This window comes from Cariama cristata, unplaced genomic scaffold, assembly GCF_000690535.1.
Source record: "Cariama cristata isolate BGI_N322 unplaced genomic scaffold, ASM69053v1 scaffold4371, whole genome shotgun sequence".
Classification (NCBI taxonomy): Eukaryota; Metazoa; Chordata; class Aves; order Cariamiformes; family Cariamidae; genus Cariama; species Cariama cristata.
This window is the reverse complement of record NW_009600882.1, coordinates 28,945-45,761: the sequence shown is the minus strand read 5'-3', so window position 1 is coordinate 45,761 and position 16,817 is coordinate 28,945. Positions and strand designations below refer to the sequence as shown.

Sequence of the window (16,817 nt, the reverse complement as noted above, 5' to 3'; positions counted from 1 at the left end):
GGAATGGAAAGCTCATGCAAACATACCTGTGGCTGTTTGTCCTTGGTTTCATTAAGCAGTTACTCTCTTGGCCAAATAAAACATTCTACTGCTTTTCTTCAACTCTCAAAAACATTCACCACTCAAAACATGAACCTCTCTAGTACTTTCCTGGCTGCTGTGTTAATGCTGAAGGTTAGGAAACGTATTCCGTATTTGTGATCTGCTGTGATTCCATGCACATGCCCCAGAAGAGGCACAGAACCAAACATGATGTCCGTTGTTTAGTTATGCATCTCTTAATGCTATGCAAAACATGAAGATTAATCAAGAAATATGCAAATCAGTCTGAAAGGATTGTTGGTGACTTGTTAAACCCCAAAAGTGTCTTTTCAGGGTGTTGCAGATATGCATAATTAAGCATATATATGTAAATCTGTCCTTAAATAGTAAATTATTCCTCACTACTTCTTCTTTTACCATCAACTCAGAAAGAGGAGGAAGCTCGCCTACGGGAAGAGGCAGAGCGGATTCGATTAGAACGTGAAAAGCATTTCCAAAGAGAAGAGCAAGAGCGCTTGGAAAGGAAAAAGGTAACTCAGTACATGCAGAGAAACTGTAATTCATTTTACCTTAGCAGTTGGCTTCCACCTTAGCTGTAGAAAGTTCTCCATGATATAAACGCGCCCTCAGAAAAGCTGCAGTCCTTGTCTGCCTAGCCTGATGTGAAAGTGAAGGGAATATTGCCAACAGTCATAAATAATTCATCTTTTTGCAATAAACAGATGCAACTGATAAATGACAAGCAGTTGTGGTTTGGGAGAGAGATTTTTTAATTAATGCCAGCAAATGTTATTTTACCCCTTTACATTTCATTGCAGAGGCTTGAGGAGATCATGAAGAGAACTAGGCGTGTAGAAGCTGTAGATAAGGTCAGTGCTGCTACTTAACACGTGTAAATATTGGACATGTTTCACTTCTTTTCCCTCGTGCCATTTTTAATTTACACAACTGTGCTTCCTTTGTAGAAACCCAATGACCAACAAAATGGACATATATCAAAGACAAATATTACTGGAGAAGCAGGTATTGTGTTTAACTGTGCCCTGAGCACAACAGGTGACTAAATGCCTACTAAGCACAATGATTTGAGATACAGTCGTGGAACTTGGCACGCTAATCGCAGTAAAGAAAACCATGAGGGGACTATACCTGAAATCTTAGCAAACATTGCTTATTTAGCCTTTCCATATAGGTAGTTGGCCATTACTAAATGAGTCAGCTGTTTTAGCAACTTTGTCACCTTGGTGTTTAACGAGAGGGAGTTCCTTACCAAGTTTGTTTATTTATAAAGTGAAAAGAAACAAATTATTTTCTGGTTCTCATCACAAACTGATTCTACAGTTTCTTTTGCATAGTATTACAGATGTGGTTATTGCAGACTTATTCTATTTTCTTAAAGGATTATTTCATCTCAGTCATCAAAGCAAACTGGTCATTATTCTCAACGTCTCCCTGTGAGTTCTTTCTTCCATACCTGCTGCCTTATTCTCTTGGTCTTAATTTTTTTTTTTGTTCCCCGAAATTCAGCTGCTACAAAAGCTTAGTCTCCCTGTCACACCCACACTCTTATTCTTTTCTTCTATTCTATTTCCTCTATATCTTCATTTTTTCCTGGTGACTTTAGGTAAAGTCTTATATAAAAGACTTTAATACTTAGAATAAAGGAAGAAAAATAAAATGTATCTCATATTCAACAATCACCAAGTATGAATTAGCACTCTTTAAAGATACTGAAGTCAAGCTATCAAATGGCTTATCCTATCGTAGCATAACATATTAAATGATGTTGTTATTCTTCTCCTTTGTATTTGAGTTGAGTAACAGGGAAGACAAATAATAGCACTGGCTGATGTACAACTTTTTTCTTGATGTTTAAAGTGAATGCTATAATTAGCACTGCCAGGAAACATTTTGACACCAATTTCATTATGTGTGCTTCGAAGTGATTTGTTTACATATTATCTTAGGGAAGGAGAAGAAAGGTTGTGAACTGCTAATACAGAATGCATCTGGGATGCCATCTTTTGCTGTGGGCACTGTTGAAGGTGCTATAAACCATTTAAATAATTCTTGAAACTATAAATGCCTCTCTAACCTGTGGCTAGTGCTTTCCCCCAGAGGCAGAAGACCAGTAGTCAGTTTCCAAAGGTAGCAGAGAATTTGGATCATCTCCGTTTCCCCAGGCCTGAGGAAAGGCTAGAGTCCTCGAGTGACTGAATCAAGAGAAAACTGCCCTTGCCCTCAGGGCTGCTCTACTGTTTGGCTTTGCTTTATCTAGATATGCTATTGAGTTAAAGGTAGGAATTAATTGACATATTTCAGCCAACTAACTTTCCATACTGCATGCTAACAGATGACAAATGGTGATTTTTTTGTTTTAACTTTTTTTTTTTAGTCTTACTGTTAGGCAAAACCTGAGGACACCTTTATAGGAATGGCCAAATCATACAATAAAACAAAATCCATCACCTTTTTGTCATTTGTTTGGCCTCTGCTTCAAAATAGGAGACAGCTCTGCATTTCCAAAGCAGAAGAACTTTTTCTTCTGCTTTTTCTTTTTAAATGTTAAAGTCAATGTATTTTCCTCTTCCTCCATTTATAGAAGCACCAAAACCTGTTTTTCTAGTGTCTTCCATATAAAAACTAAGACATTCAGTATAGAAGACTTCAGCCCAAGCATTGAGAGTATAGCAAAACAGGGCAGCTGAAGGAGAGGCTTATCAGATGAGCTTTTGGATAAGAGAGAAATGTGTCGAAGCCTATGAACACAAAACTGTCTTGCAATTGTTATTCCTTTTTCTGACCTGTATGTGAATTAGTGTGACTGTAGATACAATGCAGAAGGCCATAGTTGTGCTGTAAAAGAACATCCTGAGGCAGGCCAGTAACATCTATCCCATGGCCTCTGTATGAGGCACAAGGGTAGTCTTGATTTTATGTTGCTCTATACAACGTTTTATAGTAGTGATTTGGTACTTGTTGAAAGAAGTATCCTTCCCCTGGAGATTTTTTTCCTCTTGATTTCCTTTTGAGTTACAGTCAGCAATCAACGCTGGAACCAAGAAACACCAGTGTATGGAATTGATAATGTCCCAGTGTTCTCCTATTCCGTTTGCTATTGCTACTTGAAAAGTGCCAGCATAATCTGTCAGATACCAGCCTATTTTGACTGCTGGCTTATGTATATCATTGTAAAAATGTTTGTTCTTGTCCGTAAAGCTATAGCTTTGAAATCTGTGGCTTTTACTTCAGACCTGAAACAGGGCTTACGTGCCCAAAAACTTGACAAAGGAGGTGGGGTGGGGGAGGGATGGGTGTGGTAACTATTTTTAAAAACTGTAGCTTGCCTTGACTGGGCTGTCTTTTGTAGGAAATGTTTTACCCTAATCTGCAGGTAGATGATGTTGCCTGGTTTTATGAAAACCTGTTTTCTCTCTCTAGTCATAACCAGTCCTGCATCTCCCTTGGAACCTGCAGGAGGACCTCAGCTTCAGCATGCAACGCAACCTCCGCACAACGGGAAACCCATCGCCTGCACGCGTGTGATCGTTTCACATCAACCCCCTGTCAAGGTGGACAGGTAAGAACACTGCTAAGTATTGGAGAGTGTTTAGAGGATGAGGGTTACTACAGTGATAAATTGTTTTCAGATCCATGTATTCATTAACTAAATCAGAGACAGCTGTTCAGTCTGCCTCGTTTCCTGTTTATTTTTATCATTTCCTGATTATTTTTATCGTTTCCTATGTTCAGAAAAGAACTTTATCATCTTTCACTTAGCAGTAACCCATTTTTGCCAACTGATAGGGAAGAATTTTGTAAAAATACAGCACATTCTTTGCAGTGTTTAGAACAATGTGTTTGCCAGCAAATATTACGTAAATTGAAACTTAGTGGAAAGGGCAGATTTTTTCTGTTCCTTTCCATGAATTTAGCTTCATAATAAACACTCTGGATTTGCAGTGCTAGCTTTCTTGATTGGAACAATGAACACTGTGCTTTCAGCCTAGATGTTTCAATTTCCGAACTGCTTGAAGTTGCTTAGCAAGCAACACTTGCTAATAAAGTCCCTCATGTGAGATACAGAACTCCTCATTTTGGCTTTGCATTTTAAATAAAAAAAACCCAAACCTTTGTCCTCTATAAGGATAATATGGGGAGGCAAACAGTTAACGCTGGGAGCTCTCTGCAGCCATGAAACAAGTCACTCGGACTTGGAGAAATTGAAATGCTTGAAACCTCGGTGTTGAACCAAGTGAAATCTGTTACATAAGCATGAGCTGTCAGTTATTTCAATTTCAGTAATGCAGAAAACCAAATAATCCCTTAGTCCTTTCATGTTTTATGCAGGTAGTGCCAGAATATGCACAGAAAAACTTGAATGTGGGAAGCTATCACGCAGTCTGTAACAGGGGGTATGCTTCAGGGTGTGATTGGCACTAATTGAAGGGGGAATTTGCCCTCTCTCGGTCTCTCCGTATGCCTGGGGGATCTTAGCCTGCTGTCATGCTGACAAGGATGCTCCTGCTGAGAGAGGTTCTGTCAGTGACACCGAGCACTGAGCTGCATTGGATGAGCTGCACAGAGCTGCCTCATAATTATCTCGGGCAGCTATTAAATGTTAATCACTCCCAACCTTATACGCACCTTGATGTTTGTAATATAAAACGTGCCACGCTAATGAATGCTGTCCTGTGGCATTATAATCCGTGTGGAAGGAACCTCGGTATGGCCAAAGTGAAGAATGAATAAATGAGACTGAAGAACAGCAACTAAAGTAGGAAGTGTGGATAGGGCAGTGGAAGGGGGAACCAAACCAGTATGCTGGGTTGGGATGTGGAGGGACTCTCTGGAGGTACATCTGCACTGACTGCAAAGGCAAAGGCTGAAGCACTTGGTAGCATCCCAGTAGAAGCTTAGCCTAGGTAGCCTGAAAAAACGTTGTTTTTCTATGTTGCAGCTTAGATTTTTATCACATGGTAAAAGCTACAGGTGCCAACACTACTGCTGCTGCCTCTCCTGGGCTGCAGTTGTCTGACATCTAAATACGCCTGATATTGTAGCACACACAACAGCAACAGGCGGAGATGGTCTCTTGTGTAAGCACCTCACTCCAGCCCCAAGAAAGCTTTGCTTTTCTCTGGAAAAGACTTGAGCGTGTTTTAAGGGCAAGATAGCTCAGATTTCTGACCAGAACTTAAAAATGCTTTGCCTGGGGGACTTGCAGCATGTGCTTGTGTGGGCAAGAGGAGGGAGTGAAGGAGAGGAGTCGTCTTAAGAGCAACTTGAGTCTTGTTCTCCTCCTACAGTGTAGGAAATGGGGGAAGTTTCACTGGATCTACGGCAGAAGAAGTTCACGTGCTGGTGGGTCTGTTTTGGGTCGGTTTTGTACAGCACTGGGGTCTAGGCTGGATGCCTGTCTTTGAACAGGACTGGTGGTTGGTGTTTGGTCACCAAACCCAGAGTACCTGTAGTGGGGGTCACGGTACCTGTAGCAGGGGTCACTCCCCGGACAACGCAGGCACGCTGTCCCTTGCACAGTAGTGTGAAGGAGGGCGACTTGGAAAGCTGCTAGAGGTTTGTGTGAAGGTAAGGAGTTCCCTTCTGGGGTGTAATAGGAAGTGACCTAACTGCTTCCTGCGCTGAGCCTTCATCCCTGTTCCTCCCCATCGTGTCATCCATCCCATGTCAGCTCTGTGGCTGGGATTCAGTTGGAAATAGCGTGCTTGCTTCCATGGTCATGAGTACAACACAGCTGAGAAAAAACAATTCTGGCAGAGTGAAGGGAATTGATTTCAATATTTCACCATTCTCTTTTGCCGCTCTAGATCAGCATTGCGGCTCGTGTTGTACTGGAACTTCATTAGTTTTCCAAGATAATTGACCTTTGTAAAGCTTAATGAAAATGCTGTGATTGGCTGCATTATTTACCGTATATCTATTGTCAACAATTATTAGTTTTATTAATAAACATTTATTGCAGATGATAGATTGACACAATCATCTATCCACCTAATAGTTCATCAAAAGTTTTATTGCTATTCCTACTCCTGTGCTTTAAACAAATGAATGTTAATCATTTTTCTTAAGGCATAAAGCTTCTTCACTTTGCATCGTGAAAGAAACAACCAGACATATTTGCTTGTGAATTGAGCTGGTTTACCATGTTAGCGCTCAAGGTTTTCAAACAGATCTTACAGGAATTCTCGGTTCATAGAAACAAATTCTTTTTTCACAGTTGTCAGAGTTAAAATGACGTGAACACGAACATGATTTTTATGGTCTGTAGTTTTAAGTGGTGCTGCAAGGGTTCTGATTTTTTGCCACCTATGCTTGCTCTGAATGTGTTCTCCAGAAGTAAATTTGGTTAAACAATTTAATGCTTGAATGTTCATGAAGAACAGTGAATTATTACTGGGGGAGAGGGGGCAGGGAGTGACCTTATATCTGATTTACAAGCCTGTGGTGAGAAGACTCACAATTGAACTTAAATAAGACATTTCTCATCCAGGTTAGTACAATGGAAAAGGCAACACTGAACATATTTTCAAATAGAGTGTACACTGGAAATTTTCCAGTTAAATATTAAAGTATCTAGAATTACCAAGAAAAGTGGTAGTTAATGGATACTGCAATATTATTAATGGCATGTTAACTTCTAGCTAAATTCTGAGTTTTGGGGGTTTTTTTCCAACAAATGGAAAAATGAATTTGAAACAGTCATTTGAAAAAAAGATACAATGTCAAAGTATTTTCAAACTTTCTGTAAATTATGAAAGATTCCACCAAGTTTTTTTCCAAATTCTAATTTTTTCTTGCTTTACTGAATAGTAGAATCCTGGAAGGAGCACAATGATAGGAGTTGGATAACCAGTACAGCTGCCTAATCCATCTTCTAATTGCAGATTTTTTTGCTTGTTCTTTACTTTCTAATTCTCTGCCCAAATTAGATCCTGTCTGCTACTTCTGAGAAAGTTATTTCAGTACAGTGGTTTATGTTGACAATATTTTCCTTATGATACTTATTCTTATCCTGTAATTCCTTTTTTTTTTTTTTTTTTTTCCTGTGCTGCTTTCTATAAATGCCCACAATGGGCCTCAGTGAGATCAGTTCACCTCATCTGTGTGTCTCCATCCCATGTAAAGGGAGCTCAATATCTTGTCCTGGAAAAAAATGTTACTGGGTTCAAATTCTTCTGTAGTGTTCCTTGCTCCATCTGTGGGATAGCCCACTTGAAATTTGCCCTAGCGCTGCCTTCCCTTCTCTAGGCCTCCAGCTCCTCATTGCTGGCTGATTTCAGTGCTGTTGTCGTGGTGGATTGAAAATAAACACTACTTTATTTAAATCATCCAAAAGTCTGGGGTCCGTTTTGTTGTTAATGTCTATCTGTGACAACATCTCTGCTAAAATCATGTCAATAAATGAGAGGACTGATACTGTCTTGTGGATCAGGAATAGCAGCTGTGGAAATATTTTGGCCCTTTCCAAAATCAGATTTTTTGTTTGTGGGGTTTTTTCCTTATTCGGTGTTGTTTTCTGATGGGTGATCGGAAGCAGACATACGAAATTCTGGCCTTCTTTCTTCCTCCTTTACACTGTTCAAATTCTTTAAATACAGATTACGTCTGCACAGAGCTTTGGCTAAAATTATCTATATCAGATGTAATTTTCAGTAGGTTTTTAGATGTTTTTAGATGTTCCAGTTCCTTTAATTAAATCAGCTGCTCTTCTCTCAACATCCTCCAGTCTATCTTGTTAATATTGACATGTCCAGATCAAAATGCGAAGCTGCACAGATGCTTTTTAGCTGCCATGAAGCCGTCCTTCAGATGCTTGCAAGACTTATGTTTAGAAATGCACTCTGAACAACTCAGGCTACTTTTTTTTTTTTTTAAATTACGTAGGTGTCTTGCTACAAGCACACTTACAGAATATGTTAGAATGCCAAAATTATCCAGTTCTTTCTGCATTTGTACGCCTGAAAAAGATCTCTGTGGTGTTGCACTGGACACTCAGACATCGCTAAGACTATAACATAAGACAGTAAGAACAGCTGTAGCAAGTCAAAAATCCATTACTTTTTGTGTTCTTTGCTTTAATGGCCTGTAGCAGTTGCTTAGGGAGAGAGTGTAAAGGGGAGAAAGGTAAGTCCCAGGAGATCCTCTGGGCAATGAAGGGTTACTAAGCCCTGTGGTCCAAACGCAACCATAGGCTGGAGTAGTCCCTAAGCTGCTAATTACCAGAAGCCGGAGGGTATCCCAGTCTCCTCGGAATTTGTCTAAGCTCCTTTTGAGCTTATGGCCTCTAAGATGTCCAGTGGAAATTAATTCCACAGTTCCATTTTTCCCTTTGTTTCTTCTAAATTTGCTCCCCGAGTAATTTGGTGGAGCAAATAGCATAAAATAGAGAAGAATTTATAGCATAAAATTTAGAAGATTCATAGTCACGGTTTCCTCTTCTGTACCCCCCGTGTGATTGTATAGACTCCTCTGTCTCAAAAGACATCGTTCAATTACTCAGTGTGTAATACTGGCAGTGCAATGACAAATAAATACGAAGAACTATTTCTCTATGAAGTCAGCTGATCAATTGGATAGAAAAATTAATATGTTTGCAGAAACAAGAGGCTTCTTCATTGTGCCAATACTTGAAGTACTATGCTGCGTAATTTATCTGAACGAGCAGTTGCTCTCTTCCCGCCTCTTTCTTACCCCATCCATCAAACTAGCTGTTATCCTAGCTCTGGTAAAGTTATTGGCAGTAGATGGGGATGATATAGCTAATAGGATATCTTATAGTGAGTAATAACCTAATAACTATACATTACAGAGCAGGTTTTATTATAGAATCATAGAATCATTTGGGCTGGAAGGGACCTTTAGAGGTCGTCTAGCATTTCAAGGGTTCTGCTCCTCATCGTACAGATGCGGATCTCTGGCACAAAAGGGGGATGTGCCTTGGGACCTTTCCCAGGCAGCCAGCAGCCTTTCTGTGTCTGCTCTCAAACTCTGTGCAGTGAAAGATATTTTTCACTTTGAAATGTGCTCAGCATACCCACAGATGAAAAAAAGGGGGAGCGCCTTGCTGAAAAAGAACTGGTTTTCCTGTTTGAAAAACAGGGAAAGGTTTGATATGAAAACTAGCATGTCGTTCTCACAGGAAATCTGGGCTTTGCATAAAGCCTTGCCACTTTGAAAAGAGTAATAATTATTTTCTGTCTCTTGGTAAGTACTGTAAAACAATTCTGTAATTGTTTGTGAAGAGTTGGACACTCAAAGAAGGCAGCAAGTAAAAATAAACCATATGCCAATTACAAGCAGGGGTTTTTTTTAAGACTAGTAAATGTACTGTCAGGAGAAATTAGCCTGGGAAACCAAGCCACCTGCTCAGAAATGGCCTGAGGAAATTGATAGCCTCGTTTCAATCTAGGAAAATTGCATCTGAGCCTTTGTGGCTGAAGCATTTCCAAACAACCTGAAGGGTGGTGATGTGGTCTGAATAGGGACTAGGTACCCAAGATTGTCAGGATCTAACTGTTGAGGGCCTTCAGATGCATCTGTGAAAGATCACCTGGTTTTTGAGTGTCAGTTGTGCCTTGCTTTTTCTCAAGGAGCTTACGGTCCCATTACTGTCATCTTGTTTGCTAAAGTAGCACCTTCGGTTTTCCCCTCTGGCAAGAGATAGCGCGTGCAAGGGCAGCAGGATTTGACGATCCAGCACCTAATAAAAGGGTTGGGAGGGCAGGGGCCTGACTGTGAGACACGGTCCTCTATCTTCTCAGCAGAGAAAATATGTGTAACTGGAGTGTGTCGGTGCTTGTGCTGCTCCTGACCCGGGGAGACGGACAAGAGCTTGCTCATAAGGCATCTCTGTCAAGTGGGAGATGGAAAAAGACACTGCAGATTGACCGGAGGGAGGTGTTTGTTTTGGTGTGGGGCTGACCAACGGGGGAGGAGTGTGGAGTTGGGTAGTGCCTTGGAAACAAGCCCTAAGAACGGGTAGGGGAGGAGAGACTGGAAGGAGAACGGCGTTGGTATGGGAGGTTTTTCCTGGGTAAGTGGTAGGTAGAAGAGGCTGCTCCAAAATTGAAGGCAGGAGGTGATTCAAGAAATAACAAAAATGACAGTGATCTTATCTAAGGGTAATTACATTGATTTGCAATAAGAGGAAGGGTACGGCAAAGGTTATGAGAGCCAAAAAAGGTGTTAGAGGCTGTAAATTGCATTAGGTGGGGGGCTCAAGGCAGTGGCGGTGCGGCAGGGGTTTTCTTACTGCCCGCCGTGGCAGTCGCTTCTCGGAACTGCCCCGTCCACAGACCCCGCTCTGGTTCTGGGTACTGTGCAGTCAAACCCAACAACCATCCTGTGCGTTTCAGGGAAGGCACATCTACTACTTGGCTGCAAAAACAGTTTTTCTACTGTGGCAGTAGCATAGTTTTGTTTTTGCTGGCTAAAAGAATGCTCGGGATTATTGCAGACTTTTCTTCCACTTGTAATACTGCTTTGAGTAGGACTAAATTTCTGATCTGGATGAAGCATATGAGGAAATACCTATGTTTCTCTTTCAGCAATCTCAATCCAGAGAAAAATGCAAACGAAAATGGAATGTCTATGCAGAATGATAACTTTGAAGAGATCATAAACCTGCCTATTGGCTCTAAACCATCCCGGCTGGATGCCATGAACAATGATGGAAGCAATAGTCCTGAAATTCCTTTGAATCCAATTCTAGCCTTTGAAGATAAGGGGACTCTTTTGCCTCAGGTAGATAGTGTTCAAACACATCAAACAGCAGGTAGGTTTGCTTTGGTTCATTAACACTTGCAATGTGTTGTAATCGACAGAAGACCTAGAGCTCTTAATTGATGTAAGTTGATTGATTTAAGCATTTTTAAACCCCATGTTATTTGGGGAAAGGAGCATATCTCCTCTTTGTAAAGCGACACGTGCCAAGTGCGTATAGTTGCTGTGCAAATTATGGTCAGGCCTTAGCTTTTCCTTGAGGAGGGCTTCTGGGTTACACGGTGCTTTCTGCCATTTGAACTGGCTTGAAAATGTTGTCCGAGTGCTTTCAAACAGAAATGAGAAGCTAGGAACAGCAGTTGTCACTTAGAATCAGCTCGTGCCTGTTCTGCGAGCGTAATATCGGATACGCACATGCGGAAGGGGAGCTGGTGCGTATTTCACACCTTCTGTGTGAAATTCCAGAGGTACTTCCCTCATCAAGTTCTTGCTGCCAGTCATACAGAGGGAGGGTTTGCAGCACACGCACTTTTTCTGAATTACATCGCAACCTTTAAAGGATGTCACGTAGACAAATGCTAATTTACCACATTAAATTGGACCACCATTTTCTTTTTCCTGTGGCTAGAAAATGTAAGGAAAAATCATCTTACAAAAAACCTAATTGCATAGATGCATAGTATTTTGAAGTAAGCATTGTCACTCTGCTGACCTGTGGCTTTTGATACCTTCTGTTGTAGAAGTGATCTGATTGTTTCTTCTGAAGAACCAAAGGTGATATGAGCATCTCTGCAGTCAGTGGAGTTTCTTCCATGCTATGAAGGAGTGTTTTATTTTTTTCTCTCCAGTTTTTTAAAGATTTCTTGAATATCTTTTTTGGAAGGACTTTAGTAAAACCAGCAGAAGAAATGATGGGAATAGACTTGGATCACCTTTCTAATAGCTTTCATCACTAGAAAAATCATGCTTCACGTGCATTACTTAATATGGCTTTTTCCAACAAGCTTTTTCTGTTAGCAAATGGATATTTCTGCATTCCTTAAGACACAAGACACTGGAATTTGAAAGCAATGGGCTGATTTGGGTGGTGGGACTGAATCTTTTTTAAAAAGGTGGGTGTTGGTTTAGGTTTAAAAGGCATAATTGTAAAATTGGCAAAGAATCTTTTACACTTTGTGGTTCTAATACTTGAAAAATAAATACTTCATTGCTCTACAAGTAGAGTTAATGAGGTGTTTTATTTAAACCTGTTGGTTTAAATATTATTGCAGAGAACTCTAATTATGGGGGCAAAGTATAGGCTTCTGTATCAGGTTCTTGTAAATGTAATTCCTACAGGGACATTCTGTAAATTGAGACGTCGCTATGATCCTCTCGCATTTTCTCTAAAAACACAAAACAAGGCAGGTTTTAAAATGTGAAAATTTGAAAGCGTTATTTTTTCATGGACAAGAGGAAAACCTATTGTTCTCCTAGATGATGTATTTATGAATTTTGTTCAGTACAGAAATAAATTGTTTAATTGAATAAATTAGAAAAATGTGGTAAAATGATACTGCAAACTTGATTTTTTTTTAGTTACATCCATGTTCACAATACTATAAAAGGTGTGTATGCATAGGCACGCACACGTGTGCACACACACAAGGAAATACCTTGTTCCGAGTCCTGTAAGTTGCTGCTGTTCCCAATGATGGAAGACTTTGCCTTATCAGACTATTGAAGACTGTGTGAAACCTGAAATATTTTCTTTTTTGGATGATGAAGCAGGTTTGGGAATTTTTTTTTGTTTTGCTTGTTTCAGAGCAAATGGAAAATGGTCATTGTTTGTGCTTTTTATGTAGCGTGTGATTTTTATAAAGCAGTGCAGTTTGAGCGATAAGAGGAGCAATGCAGGTTGCTTTCTCCGTAGTTCGATGCTGATTTCTGCTGTCATTGTTCCATCCCTCACTCGTGGTTGCTATTGGGCAGAGCTGTAAAATCTTGCACCTTTTCATGCTCTGATAAACAATGCTGGTCTGGGTAGAGCTCACTGGTGGTGTTTGAGGTTTGAAGCACCAAACCAGGGCTTGATGTGTTGCTCGCTGCAGTCGGTGAGCAGATCCTTGGCTAGTGGAATTGGAGGTTTATGGGGTTTCAGTTCACGCTCCCAGAGAACATACCGTTACGATTCCTGTGCTTGCCTTTAGCAAGCCCTGAGCTAGGCCTGTAGGAAGCTGCGCAGAAAGTCTGCGCTAGCAGAAGAAATCCTCTGAGACAAAAGCTGAAGAATTTTTGAAGAAATGACTTTCTGCTGCTGCCAAGTGTTCATCTTATACAGGAGATGGGATAAAAGCAATGGAAATGCAATGAAAAAAGAGACTTCATCTGCCAGAATATATATGGAAGGGAAAAAACAGCCATTCAGTCAGAATGCTTTCAATAGTAGCTTGTGACACAGTAAAATGAATTGAGTTCCTTTCTTGCTTTCTTTAGTTTTCCATGTACATAGCCACGATATTTTGGAGTGTCCAAAATATGTAGTTTTTCTTTGAACCTATATATAGCATGTAAGTACCAAATAAAACTTGTTTGAAATATTTACTTCTATTTATATTTTCATTTTCTTGCATAGTTGAAACAGGAGTCAATCTGTGATGGAAAACTCTTCTGGCTACTCCTGGTCTGCTTAAAACTTTTCTTCAGGTGTCCTCTAATCTCTTTAATAGAAAATCAGTACAGGGTCACTCACAGGTAGAAACAGAGCAAAGAAATAGCCAGCAAGATTTAGCTGCAATTTTAAGTTTGAGGATTCATTTAGGCTCAGGTTTAAATTATGCCGATTGGGTTTTTGAGACTTCAGAACGCTTGCTTCATTGTTTGCAGCACAGAGATGAAGAGCCTGCTTCATTTCTCATGTGTGGTGGGTTTTTTTTTTAACAGGACTGCAGTAAAAACAATTTATAACTGTATTCATTCCAGGCTTACTTCAAATGAGAAAGAAAACTTCCTCCTTTTCAAGGGCCCAACATACAAACTAAAAGGTACGGAATTGGGAGTAGAATTAGGTGTATAAATTGAAACCAAAAGAAATGAAAAGGGATTGAAATTTTAAGTCTTGGTTTAAGGCCCTTTCTTTAAATGCAGGGAGAAAGAGTTTCTCTTCTGTCGAATGTTGTTCTTGGTAATAAAATCTGGTATGAAATGAAGGCCAGCTCCTTTGCCTGCTATTGCAACTGTTATTGTTGGTACTATCACAGGCACCCCTTAACTACTCGGTGAAGTAGTACTAGCAGTTGTAGAAGTCAGAGTAACCCTCCACAGCAGGTCGATGGTGGGCTTTGGAACGACTGGGCTCCTTGCTCACGTTTTAAGAGCTTCCAGGGATGACGTTCAGTACATCCCAGCTCCTGGGTGGTTCACCATTAGCTTTGTGTGTTTCACATCTCTCTCCTCGCCTCAGTCCTGATGAAGAATACTCTGTTATTTTCCTTCTTGCTAGGACCTTGAAGTATTGTTTGCAATTAAATACCTAAGGAAAACAGACAGATTCTAAATACTGCACCGATTTTCTTTTTGGAAATGATCTGAAGTCACCCAAGGAGGTGGCCTGAAGTTTGAGATTTTCTGGTTTTGTTCCTAGTTGTGTCGTTCAGCTCTTTGTAGCCCTTTGTTTTACTAAGCCTGACTGCCCACAGCCGATTACATAGGTCTTTCATGTGAGATTTCAAAAGAAAACTGAAAAGGCCATACTGCTTTACCTGAAGTCTCTGCCTGCCCTGTTCTTTAACAGGCCGTTTTACTGTGCTGCTGCAGAGAGGCTTCTGAGTGTGTTTGGTTTGTTTTTTTTTTAAACGGTACTATTGGAGAGAACTTGCAGTTATTAAAAGGACTCATTAACAGAAATGCCTCCCCCAAGCGCCAAAACTAAGCTTAGAGATTTCGGCCACAGTACAATGCAATGTTGAGCTCTTAGTTATAACAGAATGATTTTTTTATTTTTTTTTTTCAATCTTTCATTCCATGTTTATAGCCAGTAGCTGCTCTAAAGCTCTACATGCATGTAAGTGTTACACCATGGTCAGAAGTACCCGAAAAGATGGGAAACTTCTGAAACGTTCTCGTAAGAAACCGTGCTACCTGGGAGCAGGCGTTTGCCAGAAGAGTGCTTCCAAATGTTCAGGGTTCCAGCCAGTTAAAAACAAGTGTATTGATCAAAGGTGGAATGGGATTACTAATAGATTATGATGGTTATTATTAGATTACTATTCTCTTACAAATTAAAAACCTACATTAAGAAACTAGTGCCCCATAATTTCAAGGCTCTGTGCTACAATTTTTTTCCTGAAAAATACTGTTTTGATTGCCTAAGAGGTCTGCGAGACAGATTCTCCCTCTGGAGAGGGAGTTTCAGTATCCTGTATATGTGTAAGAAAATTAGTTGAATTTACACATACTACTACTTTTTTTGTTCTTTAATTCCTTTTAAAATGAAATATGAATATAAAAAGATAAGATCAGTTCCTAATTTTGCTAGATTTGCTCACTTTTTCTCTCTTGCAAGTACCTTTGGAAATAATTTACAATTTGCAGATCACAGGTTTCTGTATTCAAGCACATCTCACCCAAATCTTTCATGGTAGCTGCTACATTCTGAACATGCTTTAGGCAACATTTACCTGCCTCAATGTGCCTTTGCCCTTCTGCCGGAGGGCAGCGCCTACGGTGTATGCAAGGATCAGCCTTAAGGCTTGCTCTATTCTTCTTTCTTACCAATTTCTTGCAATTTTTCTGAATTGTCCCTCAGCAGTTACTTCTTGTAGTAACCTGTCAGTAGTTTGCTCTCTTTATACTGTGTGTTAACTCCATTATTTCCTAAACTCAAGTCCCTGGAGTGTGCTCTGAAATAAGGGGCATGGAACACAAATAAAACAAAGATGAATGCAGAGGAACCTGCGTACTTGAGAGATGCCTCTTCAGTAGAGTCAGGCCTGTTACGTGAATAAAACCTCATGAATACAGTGCTGGTTTTTTGGAGGGGTGTGTGAGGAAACCAAAAACAAACCATGGAAGATTACCCAAGCATAACTGGTGTTTTCCAAACCCTTGGAAGGAGCATAGCCGTAGGCCTCAAGCACACTTAAGCAGCCAGCCAAAGTGTTCAAGGGATTGCCTTTTGACCTGCTCTGATGCTTGTCATCGGAACATCTCTTTTGTACGATGAAACTGTAAGCGGCAGGAATACTTTAACTACAGGAACCAATGAAAAGAACTGTTTTCTCTGAAAGTTCAGGCTGTCGGATCTGGTAAATTTTCATAAGCCGTGGGGCTTAAATATTAACTGTCTTCGTGGCAAATAGCTGCCCTAAGGAGCTCTTGAGTTTCTTCTGTTTGTTGACGAACTTGCTCAAGGAGTTTGGCCATTTGGGTTTTTCTGAATGCTAATGCAAATTCTGGATCTGAAGAGGAAAAACAAGTGTTAGGCGATCTGCTGTTTTCCCCTGTATTTTAATGCAGATGCTTAGAAAGCTTGTATTTCAGGTTAGATACAGTTGATGGTTCTTACTACAGTGTAAAGTATAGAGAAGTTAGAACAACATTCTTCTACCACACAAAGCAGATACTAATTCCATTTTCATCCCTATGACCATTCAAGATTTTTTTGCTGCTAAATTCTCCCGATCCAGATGTCTAAAGCTCAAGTTGCCAAATTCAGCCTTATGCAACAGGTGCATATCAAGCTGTAGCAGAGTCTTGGCTCTGGCTCTACATATGTGAAGATACATGCTATAGACATTCATTACCATATTTTAACTCTTATTTGTACTCAACTTCTACCCAAAACAAAAAAACATAATCAAAACCAGAAAAAAATCAAGGAACAGAATTTAAAGCATGAAAAAGATGTGAGACTTCCCAGCTTTAATACCAGCTAATCATGCAATTTGCTTGTTTGCTTGCTTTATGCAAATAAACTAAATTCATATTTGAAAAGCTTTTAGGCTGCGTCTAGGGCCAAACGTTCTTATATTGGATAAAAACATCTGTACCTG

General features: G+C 40.1%; 2 protein-coding genes across 2 annotated transcripts in view; one reads left to right on the top strand and one right to left on the bottom strand.

The window, feature by feature from the left end:
* Positions 1–13,366, top strand: part of MAP7 (microtubule-associated protein 7) — a 55,558-nt gene extending 42,192 nt beyond the window's left edge. The window contains exons 13-18 of the mRNA XM_009710202.1: positions 471–572; positions 861–911; positions 1,008–1,065; positions 3,484–3,622; positions 10,611–10,837; positions 11,526–13,366. Coding sequence (XP_009708504.1) covers positions 471–572; positions 861–911; positions 1,008–1,065; positions 3,484–3,622; positions 10,611–10,837; positions 11,526–11,536 — 588 coding nt within the window. The 3' untranslated portion in view covers positions 11,537–13,366. The remainder of the gene's footprint in view (positions 1–470; positions 573–860; positions 912–1,007; positions 1,066–3,483; positions 3,623–10,610; positions 10,838–11,525) is intronic.
* A 2,735-nt stretch (positions 13,367–16,101) lies between these two features.
* LOC104169305 (vacuolar protein 8-like) overlaps positions 16,102–16,817 on the bottom strand; it is a 26,339-nt gene continuing 25,623 nt past the window's right edge. Inside the window, exon 14 of the mRNA XM_009710201.1 lies at positions 16,102–16,223. Coding sequence (XP_009708503.1) covers positions 16,102–16,223 — 122 coding nt within the window. The remainder of the gene's footprint in view (positions 16,224–16,817) is intronic.